This window comes from Pan paniscus, chromosome 16 (genome assembly GCF_029289425.2).
Source record: "Pan paniscus chromosome 16, NHGRI_mPanPan1-v2.0_pri, whole genome shotgun sequence".
NCBI classification, from domain to species: Eukaryota; Metazoa; Chordata; class Mammalia; order Primates; family Hominidae; genus Pan; species Pan paniscus.
In genome coordinates this window covers 30326849-30350356 of record NC_073265.2, presented here as the reverse complement: position 1 = coordinate 30350356, position 23508 = coordinate 30326849, and the positions used below count along the sequence as shown (strand labels likewise).

Below are 23508 nucleotides of genomic sequence, written 5' to 3'. Positions count from 1 at the left end.
GTGATCCACCTGCCTCGGCCTCCCAAAGTGCTGGGATTACAGGTGTGAGCCACCACGCCCGGCCTATCTGTGGCTTTTCAATGGATTCAGCTCACAGCTCTTGACTTCATCTTCTTTCTTACCATGCTGTTTCCACTGAAAGTTGTATCATTTAATTTAGTTAAAGTTACTGCTTGATAAAAGTATTCTGTTTGATACTGTAATGGTGGACACATGACATGTCAAAACCCATAGAACTTTACAGCACGAAGAGTAAAGTTTGTTTATTTTTTGAGACATAGTATTGCTCTGTTGCCAAGGCTGGAGTGCAGTGGTGTGATCTCGGCCCACCACAACCTCTGCCTCCCGAGTTCAAGCGATTCTCCTGCCTCAGTCTCCCTAGTAGCTGGGATTACAGGCATGCACCACCATGCCCGGCTAATTTTTGTATTTTTAGTAGAGATGGGGTTTCACTGTGTTGGTCAGGCTGATCTCAAACTTCTGACCTCGTGATCCACCCTCCTTGGCCTCCCAAAGTGCTAGCATTACAGGCGTGAGCCACCATGCCCGGCCTATTTATTTATTTATTTATTTATTGAGATATAGTCTCGCTCTGTTGCCTAGGCTGAAGTGCAGTGGCATGGTCTCAGCTCACTGCCACCTCTGTTTCCCAGGCTCAAGCAATTCTCCTGTCTTAGCCTCCTGAGTAGCTGGGATTACAGGTGCCCACCAGGACACCCAGCTAATTTTTATATTTTTAGTAGAGACAGGGTTTCACCATGTTGGCCAGGCTGGCCTCGAACTCCGACCTCAAATGATCCACCCTCCTTGGCCTCCCAAAGTGCTGGGATTATAGGCATGAGCCACCACACCTGGCCTAGTTAGTTATTTTTTAACGACAGAGTCTTGTTCTGTCACCTGGGCTGGAGTGCAGTGGCACCATCATGGCTCACTGCAACCTTCATCTCCTGGGTTCAAGCAATTTTCCTGCCTCAGCCTCCGAAGTAGCCGGGATTACAGGTGTGTGCCACGATGCCTGGCTAATTTTTGTATTTTTAGTAGAGATGGGGTTTCACCTTGTTGGCCAGGCTGGTCTCGAACTCCTGGTCTTGAACTCCTGGCCTCAAGTGATCGCCTGCCTTGGCCTCCTGAAGTTCTGGGTGTGATCTGCTGTTCTGGGCCTAAGAGTAAACTTTAATGTATGCAAATTAAAAAAATTTTTTTTAGAGGTCAAGGCCTTTCAGGCATGCAAATCTTGACAGGAGAAACTAACTGTATCACAAATGTGTGAAACAACCTTGCTAAACGGGAGGAAGGTGCTGATTTAAGTAACTTTGGAAATGAGTGGAATCTGTAAGACAAAAGGGACTGTACATAAGCGTTATACTTTAATTGATAAAGTTACATCCCGAAGGGGTAGAGGTTAACAATTCTGATACTGGTTTAAAGGAATCAGTACTGATTACATAGATAACTAGAATTGAACAGTTAAGTAAATGGATGGCAGGAGGCAGGCTTTTCACTGTTGGAGTGGAATTTACAGATAAGCAAGGCAGGAGGCTAGAATAATCTTTGTGGTAATGGATTCAGGTTGGAGATACCAGTACAAAATAGTTCCATGTTTATGTGTAGAAATATTTATAGATATATGTACATACTTGAGTTAATATACACAAATATATTTCCATTCATTGTCAGCTGAGAGTTGAAAGAAACAACACCTAGGAGTGCACCTAGTGCCCAGATCTTGGTTTCTTTTTTTTTGTTGAGACAGGGGTCTTGCCCTGTCACCCAGGCTGGAGTGCAATGGCATGCTCACTGCAGCCATGACCTTCCGGACTCAAGCTATCCTCCCACCTCAGCCTCCCAAATAGCTGGGGCTGGGACTACAGGTATGCCACTATATGAGTTTACTGTATGCTCACTATATGAGTTTACAGAGTTTAACTGTATGCCACTATGCACAGCTAATCTAATTTTTTTCTTTCTCTTTTTTTTTTTTTTTTGAGACAGGGTCTGGCCCTGTCACCCAGGCTGGAGTGTGGTGGCATGATCTCAGCCCGCAGCAACCTCTGTCTCTTGGGCTTAAGCCATCCTCGCACCCCAGCCTCCCAGGTAGCTGGGACTATAGGTGCTCGCCACCACGTGTGGCTAATTTTTGTATTTTTCATGCAGACAGGATTTCGCTATGTTGCCCAGGCTGGTCTCAAACTCCAGAGCTCAAGTGATTAGCTTCCCAAAGTGCTGGCATTACAGGCGTGAGTCACTGCGATTGGCCAAAGTTTTCTATTTTTATAGAGAGGTGGGTCTCCCTATGTTACTCAGGCTGGTGTTGAACTCCTGGGCTCAAGCAGTCCTCCTGCCTCAGCCTCCCAAAGTGTTGGGATTACAGGTGTGAGCCAACACACCTGGCCCCTGATCTTAGTTTCTAATATTATTCTCCAATAAAAGAAACTAGTGCTCCTTGGAGAAATGGTTGATTCTGTGATTGGGGCAGGAAATATATATAAGATGAACCTTGAGTATCTTGTTGTGCCAAAAAATAAGGAAGTGCTCTAAAAACAACAACATTTCACATTAATGGGGTTATGTCGAAGGAGCAAAGGAACCAACTGAAAGTTTCCAGTGGCCAAAGCTGGAACAATTTGAGTAGCAAAATTAAAGCAGAATTGGATTATGACCCATAGTATAAAATAAAGTTTTATATTGATATAAACAAATGATTGAATAAATTAAAATTCTCCTTGAAGTACTCCAGTGGCATAGTTTCATGTCGTAGGAGCCTCTAATTTGCTGGAAGTACTTCACGCTTGGAGTACTTAATCTTGTGGGGCTTTGAAGTCACACTTCCTGGATTCCAATCTTGGCGCACTTCTGTTTGTATGATCTTGGGCGAGTTAGTTAAGCTCAGTTTCTTTGTATGTAAAATGGTGGTTGTAATAGTATCTGCATCATATAAGGTTTAAATGAAAATGCAAACACATATGAAACATTTGGCATATAAATCTCAGTAGAATGGGTGAGTATGTAGCCTCCTTACTAAGTATTTGAGAAAATAGGGACATTTGGATCCCCACTTGGAATTCTTTATAATGGAGGTGCCCCCCCAACCCCCAAGCTTTTTGCATAAAGGATAATGTTTAACATTTAAAGAAGTGTTTATCAACCACCTGGTTTGATGTAAACATATCTCCTTGTTGATTGTTAGGCCACATAGTTAATAGAGTGAAAGTAATTACATTTGCTCTTTATATAATTATCACAGATATGACTGACTTAAATATCTACAGTTTGAAAAGCAGGATCCAGTTAGTGTACAGTTCAACTCATGCTTATTTGCAGATGGTTTGTCTTTGGGATGAATTACCTGAACTTTGATTTTCAGACTTCTTTGAGGAGCACAGCTCTACATAACTTGTCTGTTACTACCCACACTGGTTAAGTGTATCCACTCCCATAATGAAAACTTACTTTTAGTATAGTAAAATTAAATATAAAAGTGAATTTTGTACAGAATACATAATTCTGTACAATATAAATACTGGTAAGTTGGCCGGGTGTGGTGGCTCACACCTGTAATTCCAGCACTTTGGGAGGCCAAGGCAGACAAATCACTTGAGGTCAGGAGTTTGAGACCAGCCTGGCCAACATGGTGAAACCTCGTCTCTACTAAAATACAAAAAAAATTAGCCAGGCGTGGTGGCTCATGCTTGTAATCCCAGCTACTCGGAAGACTGAGGCAGGAGAATCCCTTGAATCTGGGAGGCGGAGGTTGCAGTGAGCCAAGATTGGACTACTGCACTCCAGCCTGGGAGAAAGAGCAAGACTCCCCTTTAAAAAAAAGAAAAGAAAAGAAATAAGGGCCTGGCAGTAACTAGAGAGTACAAAGCAATCAGCCCAGGATTACTCATGAACACAGCTCAGGAAGTCTGATATATGTGAGTATGATTCTGAAGCATACATTTACCATTAACATGAAGCTGTTGGCAGGGCAGCTGAAATATGATCAGAGTTCGGATTCAGGATAATGAGCCAGAGTTCAGGGTGTGGAACAGGCTATTCAATGAAGAATTGTTCCAAAAACATATTGAATAGTTCTTTCATCCTTAGCAATACAGTATGAGCCTGTGGTCAGATGAATTTTATTTTATTTTATTACTTTTTTTTTTTTTTTTGAGATGGAGTTTTGCTCTCATTTCCCAGGCTGGAGTGCAGTGACCGCAACCTCTGCTTCCTGGGTTCAAGTGATGCTGCTGCCTCAGCCTCCCAAGTAGCTGGGATTACAGGCATGCGCCACCACACCTGACTAATTTTGTTGTATTTTTAGTAGAGACGAGGTTTCTCCATGTTGGTCAGATGGCTGGTCTCGAACTCCTGACCTCAGGTGATCAGCCTTCCTTGGCCTCCCAAGGTGCTGGGATTACAGGCGTGAGCCACTGCGCCTGGCAGTCAGATGAATTTTAAAGAGCCTCTTTGCGTGAAGTGAGACAGGTCTGATAGGAAGTTAAGAGACATTTTAAAGGAACTCTTAATTTGCCTGGAATGTGGGGAAGTAGTAAAAGATTAAATTGTAAAAAGTAACTCAAAACAGATGATAAAGGTCTTTAAATTTCAGGCTGAAGAATTTAGATTTTATTGAGTTTTGGAAAACTATTGAGGAACTAATGGCATAATCAGAATGATGAATTTGGGCTGGGCACAGTGGCTCACACCTGTAATCCCAGCGCTTTGGGAGGCCAAGGCAGGTGGATCATTTGAGTTCAGGAGTTTGAGACTAGCCTGGCCAACATAATAAAATCCCTTCTCTACTGAAAATAGGAAAAATTAGCCGGGCGTGGTGGCAGGCGCCTCTAATCCCAGCTACCTGGGAGGCTGAGGCAGGAAAATTGCTTGAGCCAGGGAGGCGGAGGTTGCAGTGAGCTGAGATCGCGCCACTGGACTCCACCCTGGGTGACAAAGCGAGACTCTGTCTCAAAAAAATATAAAACAAGAATGATGATTTGGGAATACTGATCTGGAAGTATCTGCATAGATGAATTAGAGTGAGAAGAACCTGGAGGTGGGAAAGTCAATTAGGAAGCAGTAGTCTAGGTGTGAGGCTAAGAAGCTAAATGAAAACACTGATAATAGGAAGAAACTGACATATTCCAGACATTATTCCCAAAGAAGAATTAACTACATATTGGGACTCACTGCATGCCAGGAGAGAAGTAGAAGGGGGTGTAAAAAATGATTCATAGATTTTGAGTCTGAATAATTGTTATATAAATAGGAAAGACAGATGAACTAGCTGCTGTGGAGGCATATGAGAAGTTTGGGTTTGTAGGGGCTAGAAAACATCTAGAAAGCCTTTCTAGAAGCATCTAGACATGTGGATTGTATGCTGTGCAAGTTGAGAGCCAGAGGGTCAGTCATACAGCAGTGTTAATTGAATTCCTGGTAGAAGATGAGATTTTCTAAGGCGTAGGAATAGATGACAGAACTTTGGTGTACTCCGCATTTAGAATGAAGTTTCAGTCAAGGAGTTAAGGAATAGTCCAAGTTTTCAAAGATTATTAAATAGAGTATCCAAAAGCAAGAGTCACTCAGCAATATCAACTTCATTCATTCTGATAAACAGTGGTTATCAGAGAGATGGTTCTCAACTGTATCAGACCCAACTCTCCTTTTTTATTACAAATATTTTATAATACACCCTTTTTTTTTTCCTTTGAGACAGTCTTGCTCTGTTGCCCAGGCTGTAGTGCAGTGTGTACGATACTGGCTCACTGTAACCTCCGCCTCCCAGGTTCAAGCGATTCTCCTGCCTCAGGCTCCCAAGTTGCTGGGACTACAGGCAAACCCGCCACCACACCTGGCTAATTTTTGTATTTTTAGTAGAGATGGGGTTTCACCATATTGGTCAGGCTGGTCTCGAACTCCTGATCTCAGGTGATTGCCCGCCTCGGCCTCCCAAAGTGCTAGGATTACAGGTGTGAGCCACTGCGCCTGGCCTACTATGCCCTTTTTAAAATCCTGAAATGAAATCTATAGGTAATATATAATTTTAAAAAGCAGTATGATGCCCTAATTGTAATATATTGGGGAAACATAAATAAAGTAACTTACACAGTGTGTATTTTAAAATGCAAATGCATGGGCATGAACCCATAATAAGTGACATAAGACATAGTCATATCTTCTTTTTTTGAGATGGAGTCTTGCTTTGTTGCCCAGGCTGGAGTTCAGTGGCACAGTCTTGGCTCACTGCAACCTCCACCTCCCAGGTTCAAGCGATTCTCCTGCCTCAGCCTCCTGAGTAGCTGGGACTACAGGTGCGTGCCACCAAGCCCAGCTACTTTTTTGTATTTTTAGTAAAGGCGGGATTTCACTATGTTAGCCAGGTTGGTCTCGAATTCCTGACCTTGTAATCTGCTCGTCTCAGCCTCCCAAAGTGCTGGGATTACAGGCATGAGCCACCATGCCCGCCAAGAAATAGTCATATCTTTTGTACTAGTATGGAGAATCACCTTGACTAAGAGTTACAAATAGGCCGGGCGCGGTGGCTCACGCCTGTAATCCCAGCACTTTGGGAGGCCGAGGTGGGTGGATCACGAGGTCAGGAGATCGAGACCATCCTGGCTAACACAGTGAAACCCCGTCTCTACTAAAATACAAAAAAACTTAGCCAGGCGTTGTGGCGGGCGCCTGCAGTCCCAGCTACTCGGGAGGCTGAGGCAGGAGAATGGCGTGAACCTGGGAGGCGGAGCTTGCAGTGAGCAGAGATCTCGCCACTGCACTCCAGCCTGGGTGACAGAGCAAGACTCTGTCTCAAAAAAAAAAAAAAAGTTACAAATAAAGTCTGTTTGTATTGGTGACTCAAATATCACAGCAAGTAAGAGAAAACTATTGAGCTAAGGTGAAATAAAAGAGGATGGAATGATTTACTCTTCAGGCTCTTCCAAGATGAGCGGGGAATGACTTCAGAATTTTGAGGAAGAGGGAAAAAAGATTTGAAGTAATCTTGGTAGAGAATGAGAAACAATTGGTAGACGGTGGGTAAAAGGGTTATTGAGAATTATCAAGTGTTTTGCTGAAGTTGGACGATAACAGATGGGTCAGGTTGATGGCCATGCAGTTTCCTTGTAGGGAATAAGAGACAAATGAGGAGATGAAAGTGGTTATTGCAGCAGCAGCTTTTAACATGCTAATCAAGACTAGGCTGAATTGAGAGGCCAGCAATCTTAAAAGGTGATTAAGAAATGATTGTCAGCCCGGTGGGTGGCTCATGCCTATAATCCCACTACTTTGGGAGGCTGAGGTGGGTGGGTCACTTGATGCCAGGCGTTTGAGACCAGCCTGGCCAACATGGCAAAACTCCATCTCTACTAAAAATACAAAAATTAGCTGTGTGTGGTGGGGTGCGCCTGTAGTCCCAGCTACTTGGGAGGCTGGAGGTGAGAGAATCACTTGAACCCAGGAGGCGGAGATTGTAGTGAGCGGAGATCACCCCATTGTGCTCCAGCCTGGGCGACAGAGGGAGCCTCTGTCTCAAAAAAAAAAAAAAGAAAAAATTGTGAATGGTAGTAATGGTTGCACAACAATGTGAATGTATATAATGCCACTGAAGTGTACACTTAAAAATGGTTAAAATGGTAAATTTTATGTCTTTTGCCACCATAAAGAAAAAAATTGAACACTTAAAAAATATAACTTGGTTCTCCAGATGTCATCATAAGACTTCTTGTGGAGAATTTTGTGCTTACAGCACCTTTTTTTGGTGGTATTGTGGACATAAGGGAATTCATTGCACCTGTCATTTCAGCCATCAGTGGTGATATGCTGCAAAGATGATTTCTGGGATGAATCAGTTGACAGGACTGATGTATACTGGGTGTCAAAACGGAGCATATATTGAGCATTGTAAGACTAGAAGTTAACTGTGATCTTTCTTCAACAAATTGTTTTTGATTTCATACTCACATAGGTACTGAGGAATAAGTTTTGAAAATATTCCATTCATTGGCCGGGCACAGTGGCTCACACCTGTAATCCCAGCACTTTGGGAGGCTGAGGCGGGCGAATCACGAGGTCAGGAGATCGAGACCATCCTGGCTAACACAGTGAAACCCCGTCTCTACTGAAAATACAAAAAGTTAGCCTGGCGTGGTGGCAGGCGCCTGTAGTCCCAGCTACTCTGGAGGCTGAGGCAGGAGAATGGCGTGAACCCGGGAGGCAGAGCTTGCAGTGAGCCGAGATTGGGCCACAGCATTCCAGCCTGGGCTACAAGACTTTGTCTCAAAAAAAAAAAGAAAAGAAAATATTCCATTCATTTCGAATCACTCCGTATTACTTGGTAGTCATACCTCCTTAATTAGTGTCATTTTCCTTATCAGGTAAAATAACTAGAGCATGGATTAATTGTTCTGTAATAAAAGCTTGGGATGGAGCCAAGCAGAGTACTTTTACATTTATACATGTATCAAGATGAATTATTTGCTGTTCTCTTAAGGGAGTTTTGTTGTATTTTAAAAACCAATTTCTTTGAAATCTTCTGGAGTGGGTGGGTACACGTTAGGTCTCACTTTGAAAAGGTGAAATTTGAAGTTTTTTTTTTTGGATAGTCTCACTCTGTTATGCAGGCTGGAGTACAGTGGTGCGTTCATGACTTACTGAGGTCTCAACCTCCTGGGCTCAAACCATCCTCCCTCCTCAGCCTCCCAAGTAGCTGGGTTTACAGGTGCATGCCACTACACTCAGCTAATTTTAAAATTTTTTTGTAGAGACAAGGTCTCGCCATGTTACTCAGGCTGGTCTTGAACTCTTGGGCTCAAGCTCTCCTCCTGCCTCACCTCCCAAAGTGCTGGGATTACAAGCTTCAGCCACTGCTCCTGGCCAAAAGTATTTTTTAGCATTCTTTTTTCTTTATATTACCAAGACTGACAATTTACAAACTATGAAATTCACATAATTTAAATAAAATATACAGTTCAGTATATTTTGAATATATTTTTGGTAGATTTACAGAATTGTGGAACTATCGCCACAATGGGAGTTTGGAACATTTTTTTTTTCCCTTTTTCTTTCCCTCTCTCTCACTGTCTTATTGTGTGTGTGTGTGTGTGTGTGTGTGTGTGTGTGTGTGTGTTTGTTTGTTTGTTTTTTGAGACAGGGTCTTACTCCAGGCTGGAGCACAGTGGCACAATGATAGCTCACTGCAGCCTTGACTTCCTGGGCTTAAGCAATCCTCTCACTTCAGCCTCTTGAGTAGCTGGCACTACAGGCACGCATCACCATACTTGGCTAATTTTTTAATTTTTTGTAGGGACATGGTCCTGCTATGTTGCCCAGGCTGGTCTCAAACTCCTGGGCTCAAGGGATCCACCCACTTCAGCCTCCTAAATGTTGAGATTATAGGTGAGAGCCACTGTGTCTAGCCTGTCTTTTTTATTATTCTAGTGGGTATGAAGTAGTATGTTGCTTTAATTTTAATTTATTGATATTTAGCATTTTTTCATATGTCTATTAGCTAGTCATACATCTTTGTTGGTAAAATGTCTGTTCAAAATCTTTTGCCCATTTTTAAATTGGGTTATTTATCTTATAGAGTTGTAGGTTTTATGTGTACACACTGACAAACAACTGTGTAAAAAAAAAGTTGTATATGTGGATACAAGACCTTTTTCAGATAGATGATTTGCAAGTATCTTCTAGTCTGTGGCTTGTCTTCATTTTCTTTTTCTTTTTTTTGTCACCCAGGCTGGAGTATAGTTGCAAGATCATGGCTCACTGTAGCCTCAACCTCCTGGGCTGTAAGTGATCCTCCCACTTCAGCCTCCCGAATAGTTTGTCCAGAGGCCTGTGCCACCATGCCCAGCTAATTTTAAATTCTTTTGAAGAGATGAGATCTCACTGTGTTGCCCAGGTTGATCTTGTTTTCCTGGGCTGAAGTGATCCTCCCACTTCAGTCTCCCAGAGTGCTGGGATTACAGGCATGAGCCACTGTGCCTAGTTTGTCTTCATTTTCTTAATGAAATATTTTAAAGTGTAAACATTTTTAATTCGCATGGGCTAATTTTTGATCTTTTGTGCTTTTGATTGCATATCTAGAATTTTTTATGGTCAGTCATGAAGATTTTCTCCTGGTTTTTCTAGAAGTTACACTGTTTTAGATAGGAAAGTTATATTAGAAAACTGTAAAAAAAAGAGAAGACAACTCAAAGATGTATGATTGCCTTTAAAGCTTATCACTTAGTTGGCTGGGCGTGGTGGCTCATGCCTGTAATCCCTGCACTTTGGGAGGCTGAGACAGGTGGATCACAAGGTCAGGAGATCAAGACCATTCTGGCCAACATGGTGAAACCCTGTCTCTACTAAAAATACAAAAAAACCGCCACAAATAAACAAAAAAACTTATCATTTAATTTAGTTGTTGTTGTTGTTGTTTTTTGAGATGGGGTTTTGCTCTCGTTGCCCAGCCTGGAGTGCAGTGGCACAGTCTCGGCTCACTGCAACTTCTGCCTCCCAGGTTCAAGTGATTCTCCGGCCTCAGTCTCCTGAGTAGGTGGGATTACAGACGCCTGCCACCATGCCCAGCTAATTTTTGTATTTTTAGTATTTTTGTATTTTAGGCTGGGTACAGTTGCTCACGCCTGTAATCGTAGTACTTTGGGAGGTTGGGACTGGTGGATCACCTGAGGTCAGGAGTTCCAGACCAGGCTGACCAACATGGTGAAACCCCATCTCTACTAAAAATACAACAAATTAGCTAGGTGTGGTGGCGGACGCCTGTAATCCCAGCTACTTGGGAGCCTGAGGCAGGAGAATCACTTGAACCTGTGAGGCAGAGGTTGCAGTGAGCTGAGATCACCCTACTGCAAGAGCGAAACTCCGTCTGAAAAAAATCATAACAATAATTTATGGTTTATTGAGTATTTACGTCATTTGGTGGGCTTATTAGTCTAAATTATGTCATTATTTAGTCTTCGTGTAACCCTTTAAGTATTTAGAGATAACCAGGTATAAGGCAGATGCTACTGTTTGAAAGTGGTGGGAGAAGGCTGGGCGCGGTGGCTCAAGCCTGTAATCCCAGCACTTTGGGAGGCCAAGGCGGGTGGATTGCTTGAGGTCAGGAGTTCAAGACCAGCCTGACCAACATGGTGAAACCCCGTCTCCACTAAAAATACAAAAATCAGCTGGGCGTGGTGGTGGGCGCCTGTAATCCCAGCTACTCAGGAGGCTGAGGCAGGAGAATTGCTTGAACTCCAGCCTGGGTGACAGAGCAAGACTCCGTCTCAAAAAACAAAAACAAACAAGAAAGTGGTGGGAGAAGCGTTGTTATACTGATTGTGTGATTGTGTCTCTAGTGAAGATGTTCTGACCCTAATGTTGTCTTTAACAATGTAGCAAAGAGAATGCTTAGGCTATACCTGTGTTTCTCACCCTCACTTTTACTCTTTTAGCTCCAATTTTCTAAATTTAAATTTTACTCATTATGGCATTTTTACAAAGGATAGTAAAATACTCTGCCAATACATCTATTCCCTTATAAATAAGATACCTTACATATATGTATGAATATGAATTCAAAATCAAGAGGGCAGCACCTATTTTGAAGGTGATGCTGAGAACGAATGCTCCTGTAGTACTTTCCTTTCTGAGGTGCACAACAGTGAGCTTGGGGTGTAGATTTGGATAGTTGTTTATTCATAGTTTTGGGTAATTTTTTATTGAAAGGGATAAAGGAAGTGGGTATACATTTTAAGATACTGTTTTGAAAAAGTATAGTATGAATTTTCATTGTGAAATGTAACTGTGTTGCTGTATTTTTATAGTCTTTATATCCTTTTAACTTCTGCCTTTGCTTTAGGAGGCAGTGTCTAACAAGAGCTTTATCATGATCTTTCTGCAGACTCCTGTCTTTTCAGTGTCTTGTGTTCTAGAAGGTCTGATTTCTCTTCACATTGGGAACAAGCAGGCAAGAGAAAGGGAGAATGGATAGTAATTTCATCTTTCACTTCTTATCTCTGTTCTGCAGCCGTGCAGTCGGAGGTCCTTGTGCATGAAGACAGATTTGTTCTATGGCCTCGGAGTTGGGTGCCAGGGATGATGGAGGCTGCACTGAGCTGGCAAAGCCCCTCTATCTTCAGTACTTGGAGAGGGCCCTCCGGTTGGACCATTTTCTGCGACAAACGTCAGCTATCTTCAATAGGAATATTTCTAGGTATGTTATTGTATCTTTGCAATATGTTTTACCAAATTCCTGATTTCCATCATCCTTACAGATTTTACAGGATTAAAGTATCTTATGATTTTTATGTTTGATATTTTCTTTTGCCTCTTTCAAATAAAAAAGTCAATTTATTTCAGAGGAACAGTTTCTTCTGTAAAGTGTCCAGTTCTAACTTTAAATTATATTTTATTGGGTCAGCTGTAATTGTGGACTCATTCTTCAATTTATAGTGATGACAGTGAAGATGGACTGGATGACAGTAATCCGTTATTGCCCCAGTCTGGGGATCCCTTAATACAAGTTAAGGAAGAACCTCCAAATTCATTGCTTGGTGAAACTTCTGGAGCAGGCAGTTCTGGAATGTTAAACACATATTCTCTGAATGGAGTTCTACAGTCAGGTCAGTGTGGTGTGACATCCCCCTTTGGACTATCGTTATCTTGGGGCAGTCATCCTTTAATTTTTTTATTCTTTGTGTTTCTTTATACAGAATCAAAATGTGATAAGGGGAATTTATATAATTTCTCTAAGCTGAAGAAAAGCAGAAAGTGGCTAAAGGTAAGAGATAAAGCAGGGTGTTCACAGTGCAGATAGTCTACTAAAGTTACTAATAGATGGGAAAGTTATCAACTCATGATTGACAGAGTTTTTCAAATATGATTCTCTTATACTGGATGTGGTTTTTTTGAAGAGATTATTGAGAAAATCTGGAGGATTCAATGAAGTCATTTAGCAAACATGAATTGAGTACAGGTTGAGTATTGCTAATCTGAAATGCTTGAGACCAGACGTGTTTCAGATTTTGTTTTTGAGACGACATTTCGCTCTTGTTGCCCAAGCTGGAGTGCAATGGCATGATCTCAGCTCACTGCAACCTCCGCCTCCTAGGTTCAAGCAATTCTCCTGCCTCAGCCTCCTGAGTAGCTGGGATTACAGGCATGCGCCACCACGCCCAGCTAATTTTTTTGTAATGGGGTTTCACCATGTTAGCTAGGTTGGTCTCGAACTCCTGACCTCAGGTGATCCGCCTGCCTCAGCCTCCCAAAGTGCTGGGATTATAGGCGTGAGCCACCGCACCCAGCCTCAGATTTTTTTTTTTTTGAATATTTGCAGTACAAAATGAGATATCTTGGAGATGGGACCCAAGTTAATAAACACCAAATTCATTTATCTTTTATATACACCTTATACACTTAGCCTGAAGGTAATTATATTTTTCCCTTGGGGATGTTGAATAAACTCTGTTTTGTATACCTGTGTTTTGACTGTGACCTGTCACGTGAGGTCAGGTGTGGAATTTTCCATTTGTGGCATCTTATTGGTGCTCAAAACCTTTGAGATTTTGGAGTATTTTGGGTTTTTAGAATAGGGATGCTCAACCTGTTATAACGTACTGAGGGGAAACAGGAAGTACAAAAATTTATCAGATGAAGTCCTTGCACTCATTGGGTCACATAATCAGGAATATTAATTCCATAAGTTCCATAATTTATATTAATTCCATAACTTCCATAAGTTCCTGAGTAGTTTATTCATTTAACAGATGTTGATTTAGTGCATCCATGTGCATGTGCCAGGTACGATTATGGTTGGGCAAGTTTCCTGCCCAGTGGTGCTTACATTCTAAAGGAGGCAGGCAGTTAGTAAGCCTGTAAACAAGTAAATAAACATGGCTTCTTTAAAGACGTAACATTTCAACTGATTCTGAATGATCACAGAGAACCATCTTATATCTAGGGTAATGGCATTTTGGTCAGAAGGAACAACTGCAAAAGTCCTGAGAAAAGAAACAACTTAGTATGTTTGGTGGAAAAAGAAGTCTAATATGGCTAGAGCACAGTGAATGAGGAGGATGGTGGAAGATGAAGTTACAAGACTGTGATCACACAGGCTTTGTCTATGTTAAGGAGTTCGTGTTTTACTGTCGTTGTAGGCATAAGCCGTTGGAGTGTTTACAAGCAGAGAGGTTGTTAATCTCATTTACACTCTTACAAGATTATTGTCAGTGGCCAAACTGAATTAAGGATAGTATTTCTTTTATTGAAACTAATTATTTCTCTTTTATACTTTTGCTATGAAATACTCAAAAGCAATTAAAACCCTTCATTATTATCACTAGGTCCTTCAAAAGGCTCATGTGTAAAAGGTCCGATTTGGTCAATATCAGTTGCACTTTAGGCTGTTGGAAATGCAGAAATTGTTATGCTTAGCCGTCATATTTTGAAAAATTGAGTTATAATTCATTGTCATAAAATTCACCTTTTCATTTTATTTTATTTTTATTTATTTATTTTTGAGACAGGGTCTCACTTTTTCACCCTGGCTGGAGTGCAGTGGCACAATCTCAGCTTAGTGCAGCTTCGACCTCCTGGGTTCTAGTGATCCTCCAGCCTCACCCCTGTGAAGTAGGACTACAGGCCCGCACCACCACGTTCAACTAATTTTTGGGGGTTTCGCCATGTTGCCCAGGCTGGTGTCGAACTCCTGAGCTCAAGCAATCTGCCTGCCTCAGCCTCTCAAAGTGCTGGGATTACAGGTGTGAGCCACCGTGCCTGGCCAAATTCACCCTTTTACAGGTTAAAATTTAGTAGTTTTTCGTGTATTTACAAAGTTGTATACCCATGATTACAGTGTAATCTCAGAAAATTTTTAACATTCTGAAATGAACCCCGTACCCGTTAGCAGTCACTCTCCATTTTCTTTTTTCTTTTTTTTGAGACGGAGTCTTGCTCTGTCGCCCAGGCTGTAGTGCAGTGGCGTGATCTCAGCTCACTGCAACCTCTCCCTCCTGGGTTCAAGCGATTCTCCTGTCTCAGCCTCCTGAGTAGCTGAAACTATAGGCGCTTGCCACCACGCCTGGCTAATTTTTGTATTTTTAGTAGAGACAGGGTTTCACCATGTTAGCCAGGCTGTTCTCAAACTCCTGACCTTGTGATCCCCCCGCCTCGGCCTCCCGAAGTGCTGGGATTACAGACATGAGCCACTGAGCCCGGCCGGTAGTCACTCTCCATTTTCTATTTCCTCTGTCCTTCGGCAGCGACTAATTCGCTTTTTGTCTGTATTGATGTGCCTCTTCTGGAATTTTTGTTTTTGTTTTCTTTTTAGGAGACAGGCTCTTGCTCTGTTTCCTAGGTTGGAGTGCAGTGGTGCAGCCATAGCTCACTGCACCCTTGAACTCCTGGGGTCAAGCAATCCTTCCTCCTCTGTCTCCCAAGTAGCTGGGACTATAGGCACATGTCTTTTTCTGTAGAGAAGAGATCTTATTAGGTTGCCCAAGCTAGTCTCGAACTCCCGGCCTCAAGCAATCCTCATGCCTGGGCCTGCCAAAGTGTTGGGATTACAGGTGTGAGCCACCACTCGCAGCCTAGACATTTCGTATAAATTGAATCCTATGATAACGTGACCTTTTATGATTGACTTCTTTAATTTAGCATAATATTTTCAAGATTCTTCATATCGTAGCCCCTACTAATGTGTTATTCCTTTTCATGGCTGAATTACATCTCATTATCTGGATATTCCACATTTTATTTATCCATTTATCAATAAATGGATATTTGGGATATTTCTCCTTTTGGGCCATTACAGCTTGCTTTCTATATTTTTTTATACCCTATAGGTAGTTGTTTTTTTTGTCTTCCTGTTTGGCATGTATGTATAGTTTGTATGTATATGATATTTATGTATTGTTTATACTTTTGTAAGTATTCAGAGGAATTTTTAGCCTTGTTGCTGATAACATGTCCCATGTTTTATTGCATTTTAGTTTGTATTCCCTAAGTTTAATTAGTATTCTTAATGTTTTTCAGTTGAATTTATAAAGCATGTCATAAGGGGAACTGGAGTGACTATCTTTCTGCTGTTTTTGTCATTGTTTTGGATCTAGGAAAAAATGCTTGGATTATAAATGGGATTGCTTCACAGCAAAAGATACATTTCTATTTTCACCCTTTTCAGAGCATTCTGCTAAGTGATGAATCCAGCGAGGCTGATTCTCAGAGTGAAGACGATGATGAGGAAGAACTCAATCTCAGCAGAGAAGAACTTCACAACATGCTTCGACTACACAAATATAAGAAACTTCACCAAAATAAGTATAGTAAAGACAAGGAGGTAAGAGTTTCAGGAGAAACACTTCAAACTGAATATTCACCCTCTGCTTTATAGTCATTAAAGATACATCATTTTGGCTGGGCGTGGTGGCTCACACCTATAATCCCAGCACTTTGGGAGGACGAGGCGGGCGGATCATGAGGTCAAGAAATTGAAACCATCCCGGCCAACATGGTGAAACCCCCTGTCTACTAAAAATACAAAATTTAGCTGGGTGTGGTGGCGTGCGCCTGTAGTCCCAGCTACTCAGGAGGCTGAGGCAGGAGAATTGCTCGAACCCAGAGGCGGAGGTTGCAGTGAGCCGAGATCACAGCACTGCACTCCAGCCTGGCGACAGAGCGAGACTCTGTCTCAAAAAAAAAAAAAAAAGAGATACATCATTTTATGGAGCTGGAAATCATTATCCTCAGCAGTGAGTGTAAGTGGGAGCTGAACAATGAGAACACATGGACACAGGGAGGGGAACAAGACACACTGGGGCCTGGGCAGGTGGGTGCAGGAGGAGGGAGAGCATCAGGAAAAATAGCTAATGCTTGCTGGGCTTAATACTTAGGTGATGGGTTGATAGGTGCAGCAAACCACATGGCACATGTTTACCCGTGTAGCAAACCTGCACATCTTGCACATGTACCCTGGTACTTAAAAAAAAAAAGAAAATTCCTGACTGGGTGCGGTGGCTCACGCCTGTAATCCCAGCACTTTGGGAGGCTGAAGTGGGCAGATCACTTGAGGTCAGGAGTTCGAGCCCAGCCCAGCCAACTTGGTGAAACTCCATCTCTACTAAAAATACAAAAAGTTGGCTGGGCGCAGTGACTCACGCCTGTAATCCCAGCATTTTGGGAGGCCCAGGCGGGTGAATCACCTGAGGTCAGGAGTTCGAGACCAGCCTGACCAACATAAGGAAACTGTGTCTCTACTAAAAATACAAAATTAGCTGGGCGTGGTGGTGCATGCCTGTAATCCCAGGTACTCAGGAGGCTGAGGCAGGAGAATCGCTTGAACCCGGGAGGTGGAGGTTGCAGTGAGCCGAGATTACGCCACTGCACTCTTGCCTGGGTGACAGAGCAAGACTTCATCTCAAAGAAAAAAAAAAAAAGAATTTCTAAAATTCTCTGGAATCAATGAAATTAAACTACTAATACTTTGGATGTACTAGACTAAAAGATATGTTCTTCAAAAAAAAAAAAGATACATCATTTTAACTTTATGTTTAGGTAGCAGTGGAGCAGCTTTATTGAGATGTAATTCACATAACAAAACTTCAGCCTTATATAGTGTGCAATTCAGTGTTTTTGTAATATATTCATAGTTGTGTTACTATCATTACTGCCTAATTCCAGAACATTTGCATCACCTCATAAAGAAACCGCATGCCTCTTAGCTGTTGCCCCTCATTCTTTCTGTCCCTCAGTCCAGACAACCACCAATCCACTCTGTTCCTTTTTTCTTTTTTTTGGACAGAGTCTCGCTCTGTTGCCCAGGCTGGAGTGCAGTGGCGCGATCTTGGCTCACTGCAGCCTCTGCTTCCCAGGGTCAAGCGATTCTCCTGCTCAGCCTGCTGAGTAGCTGGGATTACAGGCGTGCGCCACCACGCCCGGCTTTTTTTTTTGCGTTTTTAGTAAAGACGGGTTTTCACCATGTTGGCCAGGTTGGTCTCGAACTCCTGACCTCAGGTGATCCTCCCGCCTTAGCCTACCAAAGTGCTGGGATTACAGGCGTGAGCCACCATCCCCAGCCCAATCTGCTCTGTTTCTATAAATGTGCCCATTCTAGACATTTCATACAAATGGAATCATGCAACATGTGCCTGTGTCCAGCTTCTCTCAATGTCATATTTTCAAGATTGATTAATGTTGTAGCATGTATCAGCATTTCATTTCTTTTTATTGCAAATATTCGTGTATTTATACCTTATTTTATATATGCATTGTCCAGTTCATGAACTATGATTAGCATATTTCTACTTTTTGGCTATTTTGAATAATGATGGTATGAAGATTTGTGTACAGGTTTTGTGTTGATGTGTTTTCGTTTCTCTTCATTATATACTTAACAGTGAAATTGCTGGGTCATATGGAAACACCTTGCTTAGCCTTTTGAGGAATTGCCAGAATGCTTACATTCTAGTGTTGCTTATTCATGCAGTTGCTCTTTGGGTGTAGTGTTTCTCTCTTAGAAAGCTCTTCATACACTAACATTAAAATGATGATAGTTTTGAGTGACAACTACTTGAATGCCGTTACCAAAGCCTTCTGACTCTTTCTTTTTATTTTTTTTTGAGATTGAGTTTCACTCTTGTTGCCCAGGCTCGAGTGCAATGGCGTGATCTCGGCTCACTGCCACCTCCGCCTTCTGAGTTCAAGCAGTACTCCTGCCTCAGTCTCCCGAGTAGCTGGGATTACAGGCATGCGCCACCACGCCTGGCTATTTTTGTATTTTTAGTAGAGATACGGTTTTTCAATGTTCGTCAGGCTGGTCTCAGACTCAGGTGATCCACCCGCCTCGGCCTCCCAAAGTGCTGGGATTACAGGGGTGAGCCACCCCGCCCAGCCGCCTTCTGACTATTTCTACAAGTGTGGAACGTTGTACATAATGAGCAATAGTATATTTGAAGACCTAAGAATTTTCTAGCAATTAGTTAAGGTCCAAAGTTAGTTCAGAGAGATTGGAATAATATTCTGAACCTTATAAACCTGTAGAAGTGGTAAACAGAGTATCTGACCCTTTTGATGTAAAAAGTTCCTTCCTTCTTAAACTCCAGCACTAAGGTACTTGGCGCTCCAAGTATTTGCTTGTTTTTTATGTTTATTTTTTATTTATTTTTGTTTTATTTTTTGAGATGGAGGCTCTGTCACCCAGACTGAAATGCAGTGGCATGATCTTGGCTCACTGCAACCTCTGCCTCCTGGGTTCAGGCAGTTCTCCTGTCTTTGTCTCCCAAGTAGCTGGGACTACAGAAGCCCGCCACCATGCCTGGCTAATTTTTTTTATTTTTAGTAGAGATGTGGTTTCATCATGTTGGCCAGGCTGGTCTCGACTTCCTGACCTCAAATAATTTGCCCACCTTGGCCTTCCAAAGTGCTGGTATTACAGGCATGAGCCATGGCGCCCAGCTGAGCCACCATGCCTGGCCTGCTTGTTTTTTAAATTCAGATAAAACATACATATAGGAAAGTTATCAGACTTTAAGTGTACAGCTCAGTGCATGCTAATTTAATTTTAACAGAGGACATTGTAATAGTTCCCCATGTTAATCTTTCAGTCTTATTTCAGTCCTCAGACAATTTATTTGGCTATAATCCAGGAAAGAGATTTAATAGTGGGCTACCTAATTTTAATTTATATTTATGCATTAGTAATATGTGAGACAAAATTAATATGAGATTTGGGGAGTAAGTGAAATATTTGAAAGCATTTACTTACCACTTCCTGGATGGAAAGAGTTACGTTATTCATATGTTAGAATTCTGGCAATGTAGGCACTATTTATAATAATAGCAGACTGTCTTAGTGGGAGATGAAGAGAGGAAAGACTTGAAAGATTCAAGAACTGGGATGACTGGTGACTATTTGAAGCAGACATATGACTAATAGAAAAGCAAGAATGAAGGGCCAGTTGAAGTGGCTCACACTTGTTAATCCCAGCACTTTGGGAGGCTGAGGTGGGCTGACACTGAGATGGGCTGACCACGAGGTCAGGAGATCAAGACCATCCTGGCCAACGTGGTGAAACCCCGTGTCTACTAAAAATACAAAAATCAGCTGGGTGTGGTGGCGTGTGCTTGTAATCCCAGCTACTTGGGAGGCTGAGACACGAGAATCGCTTGAACCAAGGGGCGGAGGTTGCAGTGAGCCCAGATCATGCCGCTGCACTCCAGCCTGGCGACAAAGCAAGACTCTGTCTCAAAAAAAAAAAAAAAAAAAAAAAAAAAAAAAAAAAAAAAAAAAAAAAAAGAAAAGCAAGCATGAGGAACCTTAGTAAATCTGAGGAACTGTTGGTAATAGAAATATGGCTTATTTCTTGGTGGTGAATTTCCAAGGGGAGACATTTCTGCAAGGAATTAATTTCATGTCTTAGTATATGTCAGGTTTAAGTAAGTATGTAGAAATTCAGAAGCATGAAGAGTTTTGCTTTCTTAAATTATTTTCAGTGACTTGTCACGTGTATAGGAGTTGAACTCATTTTGTTTGAAGTTAAGTAAGTGATTCCCTTAGATATACTAGATGTTACTGATCTCTTTGTGGGAAGAATACTGTACTTAGGAGCTATGATTTCCTCTGGCTTAGTTTTCTGTAGTAAAGGTAATTTGAAAGCTGTACTATAGAAAACAGGCCCATCATGGTCTTTGCCTGCTTCAGTTGCAGCAATATCAGTACTACAGTGCAGGCCTGCTCTCCACATATGACCCTTTCTATGAGCAACAACGGCACCTACTTGGACCCAAGAAAAAGAAATTTAAGGAGGAAAAGAAACTTAAAGGTGAGCATGTTGAACTGCCTTCCACGTATATTCATTCTTAGTTTCAGAATTGCATGTGGCCTACTGGTGCATTTGGACTTTATGTATAGTCCATATGGTAGAAATTTGCTTTATCTGAAAAACTCTCCTTTCTAATTAGTAGCAAGTACAGTTTTCCCTTTGGTATCCATGGGTGATTGGATTCTGGACCCCTGGCAGGTACCAAAATCCAGAGATGCTCAAATTCATTATATAAAATGGTATAGTATTTGCATATGAGCTGTGCACATCCTCTCGTATACTTTAAGTCATCTCTGGATTACTTATAATACCTCATATGATGTAAATGCTATGTAAATACTTGTTATCCTATATTGTTTAGAGAATAATGACCAAAAAAAGTTTGTACATATTCAGTACAGCTGCTGCAACCATTCTTTTTTTTTTTTCCTGAATATTTTTGATCCTCAGTTGGTTGAATCTATGATGTGGAACCCACAGATAGGAAGGGTAGACTATATTATTAACCTTAATTCATATTTGGCTTATAGTCTTTAGTTCTAGAATTGGAAAGACAGATTCCTAGCTAAAGGTTTAGGCAAAATTAGTTTATTCCATTTTTCTTATACACACTGCAAATATTGCAAATGTTCTGGGATAGGAAGTTGGTTATGCACAGAGAAGTAAGAAAAGTAACCTGAAGTGTTTGGAATAAGTTATCATTGTTGCTGTCCGAGGTGATTTAAAATAGATCACCTCCTGATGATCTTCTGTAGTGTTTGTTTGCATGTTTGCCAGGAAATGTCCTTTCCTCTCTTACTGAGCTCTCAGCAGCTGGATATCAGGAAGGAAACTGAAAGAGAAAGTTTTAAACTATCTTTATGAGGCAAATTTTATTCCCCTGAAAGTATTCATTTCTTTTTTTTTTTTTTTGAGATGGAGTCTCGCTCTGTCACCCAGGCTGGAGTGCAGTGGTGTGATCTCAGCTCACTGCAACCTCTACCTCCTGAGTTCAAGCAATTCTCATGCCTCAGCCTCCCGAGTAGTTGGGATTAAAGGTGCACGCCACTATACCTGGCTAATTTTTGTATTTTTAGTAGAGATGGGGTTTCACCATGTTGGCCAGGCTGGTCTTGAACTCCTGACCTCAGGTGATCCCCCTGCCTTGGCCTCTCAAAGTGCTGGGATTACCGGTGTGAGCCATTGCACCTGGCTTAAAGGTATGAATTGTACTCAAAAAGGCTCCTTTTAGCCTTCCCTTCTTTCTCTATTATCTTTATTAGTGTTTTCTCACCCTCCACACACTTTCTCCAACCTGAATTAAGGTTTTGTTTCATGTATTTTTGTCTTGCAAGTCTTAGTGACATATCAATATGTCTTTCTCTTCTCTTTTATTTTTCTTTATCCACCTTATAGGTATACTTTTTTCTTATTTTCCCCACACTGCATAGATGTATAGCCACCTTATATTGCCACCAAGTAGAAATAAGTTTCCTTCCTTTGACTATTACTTGAGTCTGTGATACCTCAGACACTTCCTTACCTATTAGGTTCAAAAGAAATTTGGTTCTTGCCACGTGCCTGTAGTCCCAGCTACTCGGGAGGCTGAAGCGGGAGAATCGCTTGAACCTGGGAGGTGGAGGTTGCAGTGAGCCGAGATTGCACCATTGCACTCCAACCTGGGCGACAGGGCGAGACTCCGTCTCGGAAAAAAAATAAAAGAAATTTGGTTCTCGGGTTTTATTCTGTATTTCACTTTCATATAAACAGAGTGAGTATCCAGTGTTCTTTTCCAGGTTAGTGAGGTATCAATCAGTATGTTTCTCCTTCTCTGTTACTTTTCTTCCTCAAGGAATATTCATGGGTCTGAGTAGATAAAGGGATATGTGTTGTCAGTGTCAGGTGGAATAAGGAAAGAACCTTGCATGTTTTAAGTCATGAGGTTGCTTTGTGACTATCTCCTGTGGAAGTGCAACCTGTTGCATCTGTTTCTTTTGCAGCTAAGTTGAAAAAAGTGAAGAAAAAAAGACGAAGAGATGAAGAACTTTCCTCTGAAGAATCCCCTCGTCGCCATCACCACCAGACCAAAGTCTTTGCCAAGTTTTCTCACGATGCACCTCCCCCTGGCACTAAGAAAAAGCACTTATCCATTGAGCAGCTGAATGCTCGTCGCAGGAAAGTATGGCTCAGCATTGTGAAAAAGGAACTACCAAAGGTAAGTGAATGCCTCCAGGAGATGGAGATTAGGAGAATGTTTTCTCTCCCCACCCACTAAAGAGGAACTCTGAGAGCTAGATACTTTCACAGATAGGAATTCTGCAAAGAAACTAATCTGTTGGAATCAAGAAAATGCTGAGTAGTCCTCTTTCAGTTAACAGTTTCTTCTAGAATGTGGTCAGAATTCACAAGACAATTAGTTATTGTGTGATGCTCCGTGGTCAAAAAATTGGAGGACAACTTCTTCAAGAAAAGAATGCAGTTTTCCTAAATATAGCAATAGATACTTGACAGCCAATTTATAGGTGTTATTAGAAAAAATTAAAAAGAGGCCAGGCATGGCAGGTCACACCTGTAATCCCAGCACTTTGGGAGGCTGAGGTGGGTAGATCGCTTGAGCCCAGGAGTTTGAGACCAGTCTGGACAGCATGGTGAAACCCCATCTCTACAAAAACTACAAAAATGAACTGGGCGTAGCGGCACATGTTTGTAGCCCTCCCTATGCAAGTGGCTGAGGCAGGATAGATAG

General features: G+C 41.8%; 1 protein-coding gene across 1 annotated transcript in view; it reads left to right on the top strand.

Moving 5' to 3' along the window:
* INO80 (INO80 complex ATPase subunit) overlaps positions 1 to 23508 on the top strand; it is a 143348-nt gene that overhangs the window by 14121 nt on the left and 105719 nt on the right. The window contains exons 2-7 of the mRNA XM_003826605.6: positions 11996 to 12181; positions 12421 to 12590; positions 12681 to 12748; positions 16148 to 16303; positions 20663 to 20783; positions 22763 to 22977. Of these exons, the coding sequence (XP_003826653.4) occupies positions 12039 to 12181; positions 12421 to 12590; positions 12681 to 12748; positions 16148 to 16303; positions 20663 to 20783; positions 22763 to 22977 (873 nt within the window). The 5' untranslated portion in view covers positions 11996 to 12038. The remainder of the gene's footprint in view (positions 1 to 11995; positions 12182 to 12420; positions 12591 to 12680; positions 12749 to 16147; positions 16304 to 20662; positions 20784 to 22762; positions 22978 to 23508) is intronic.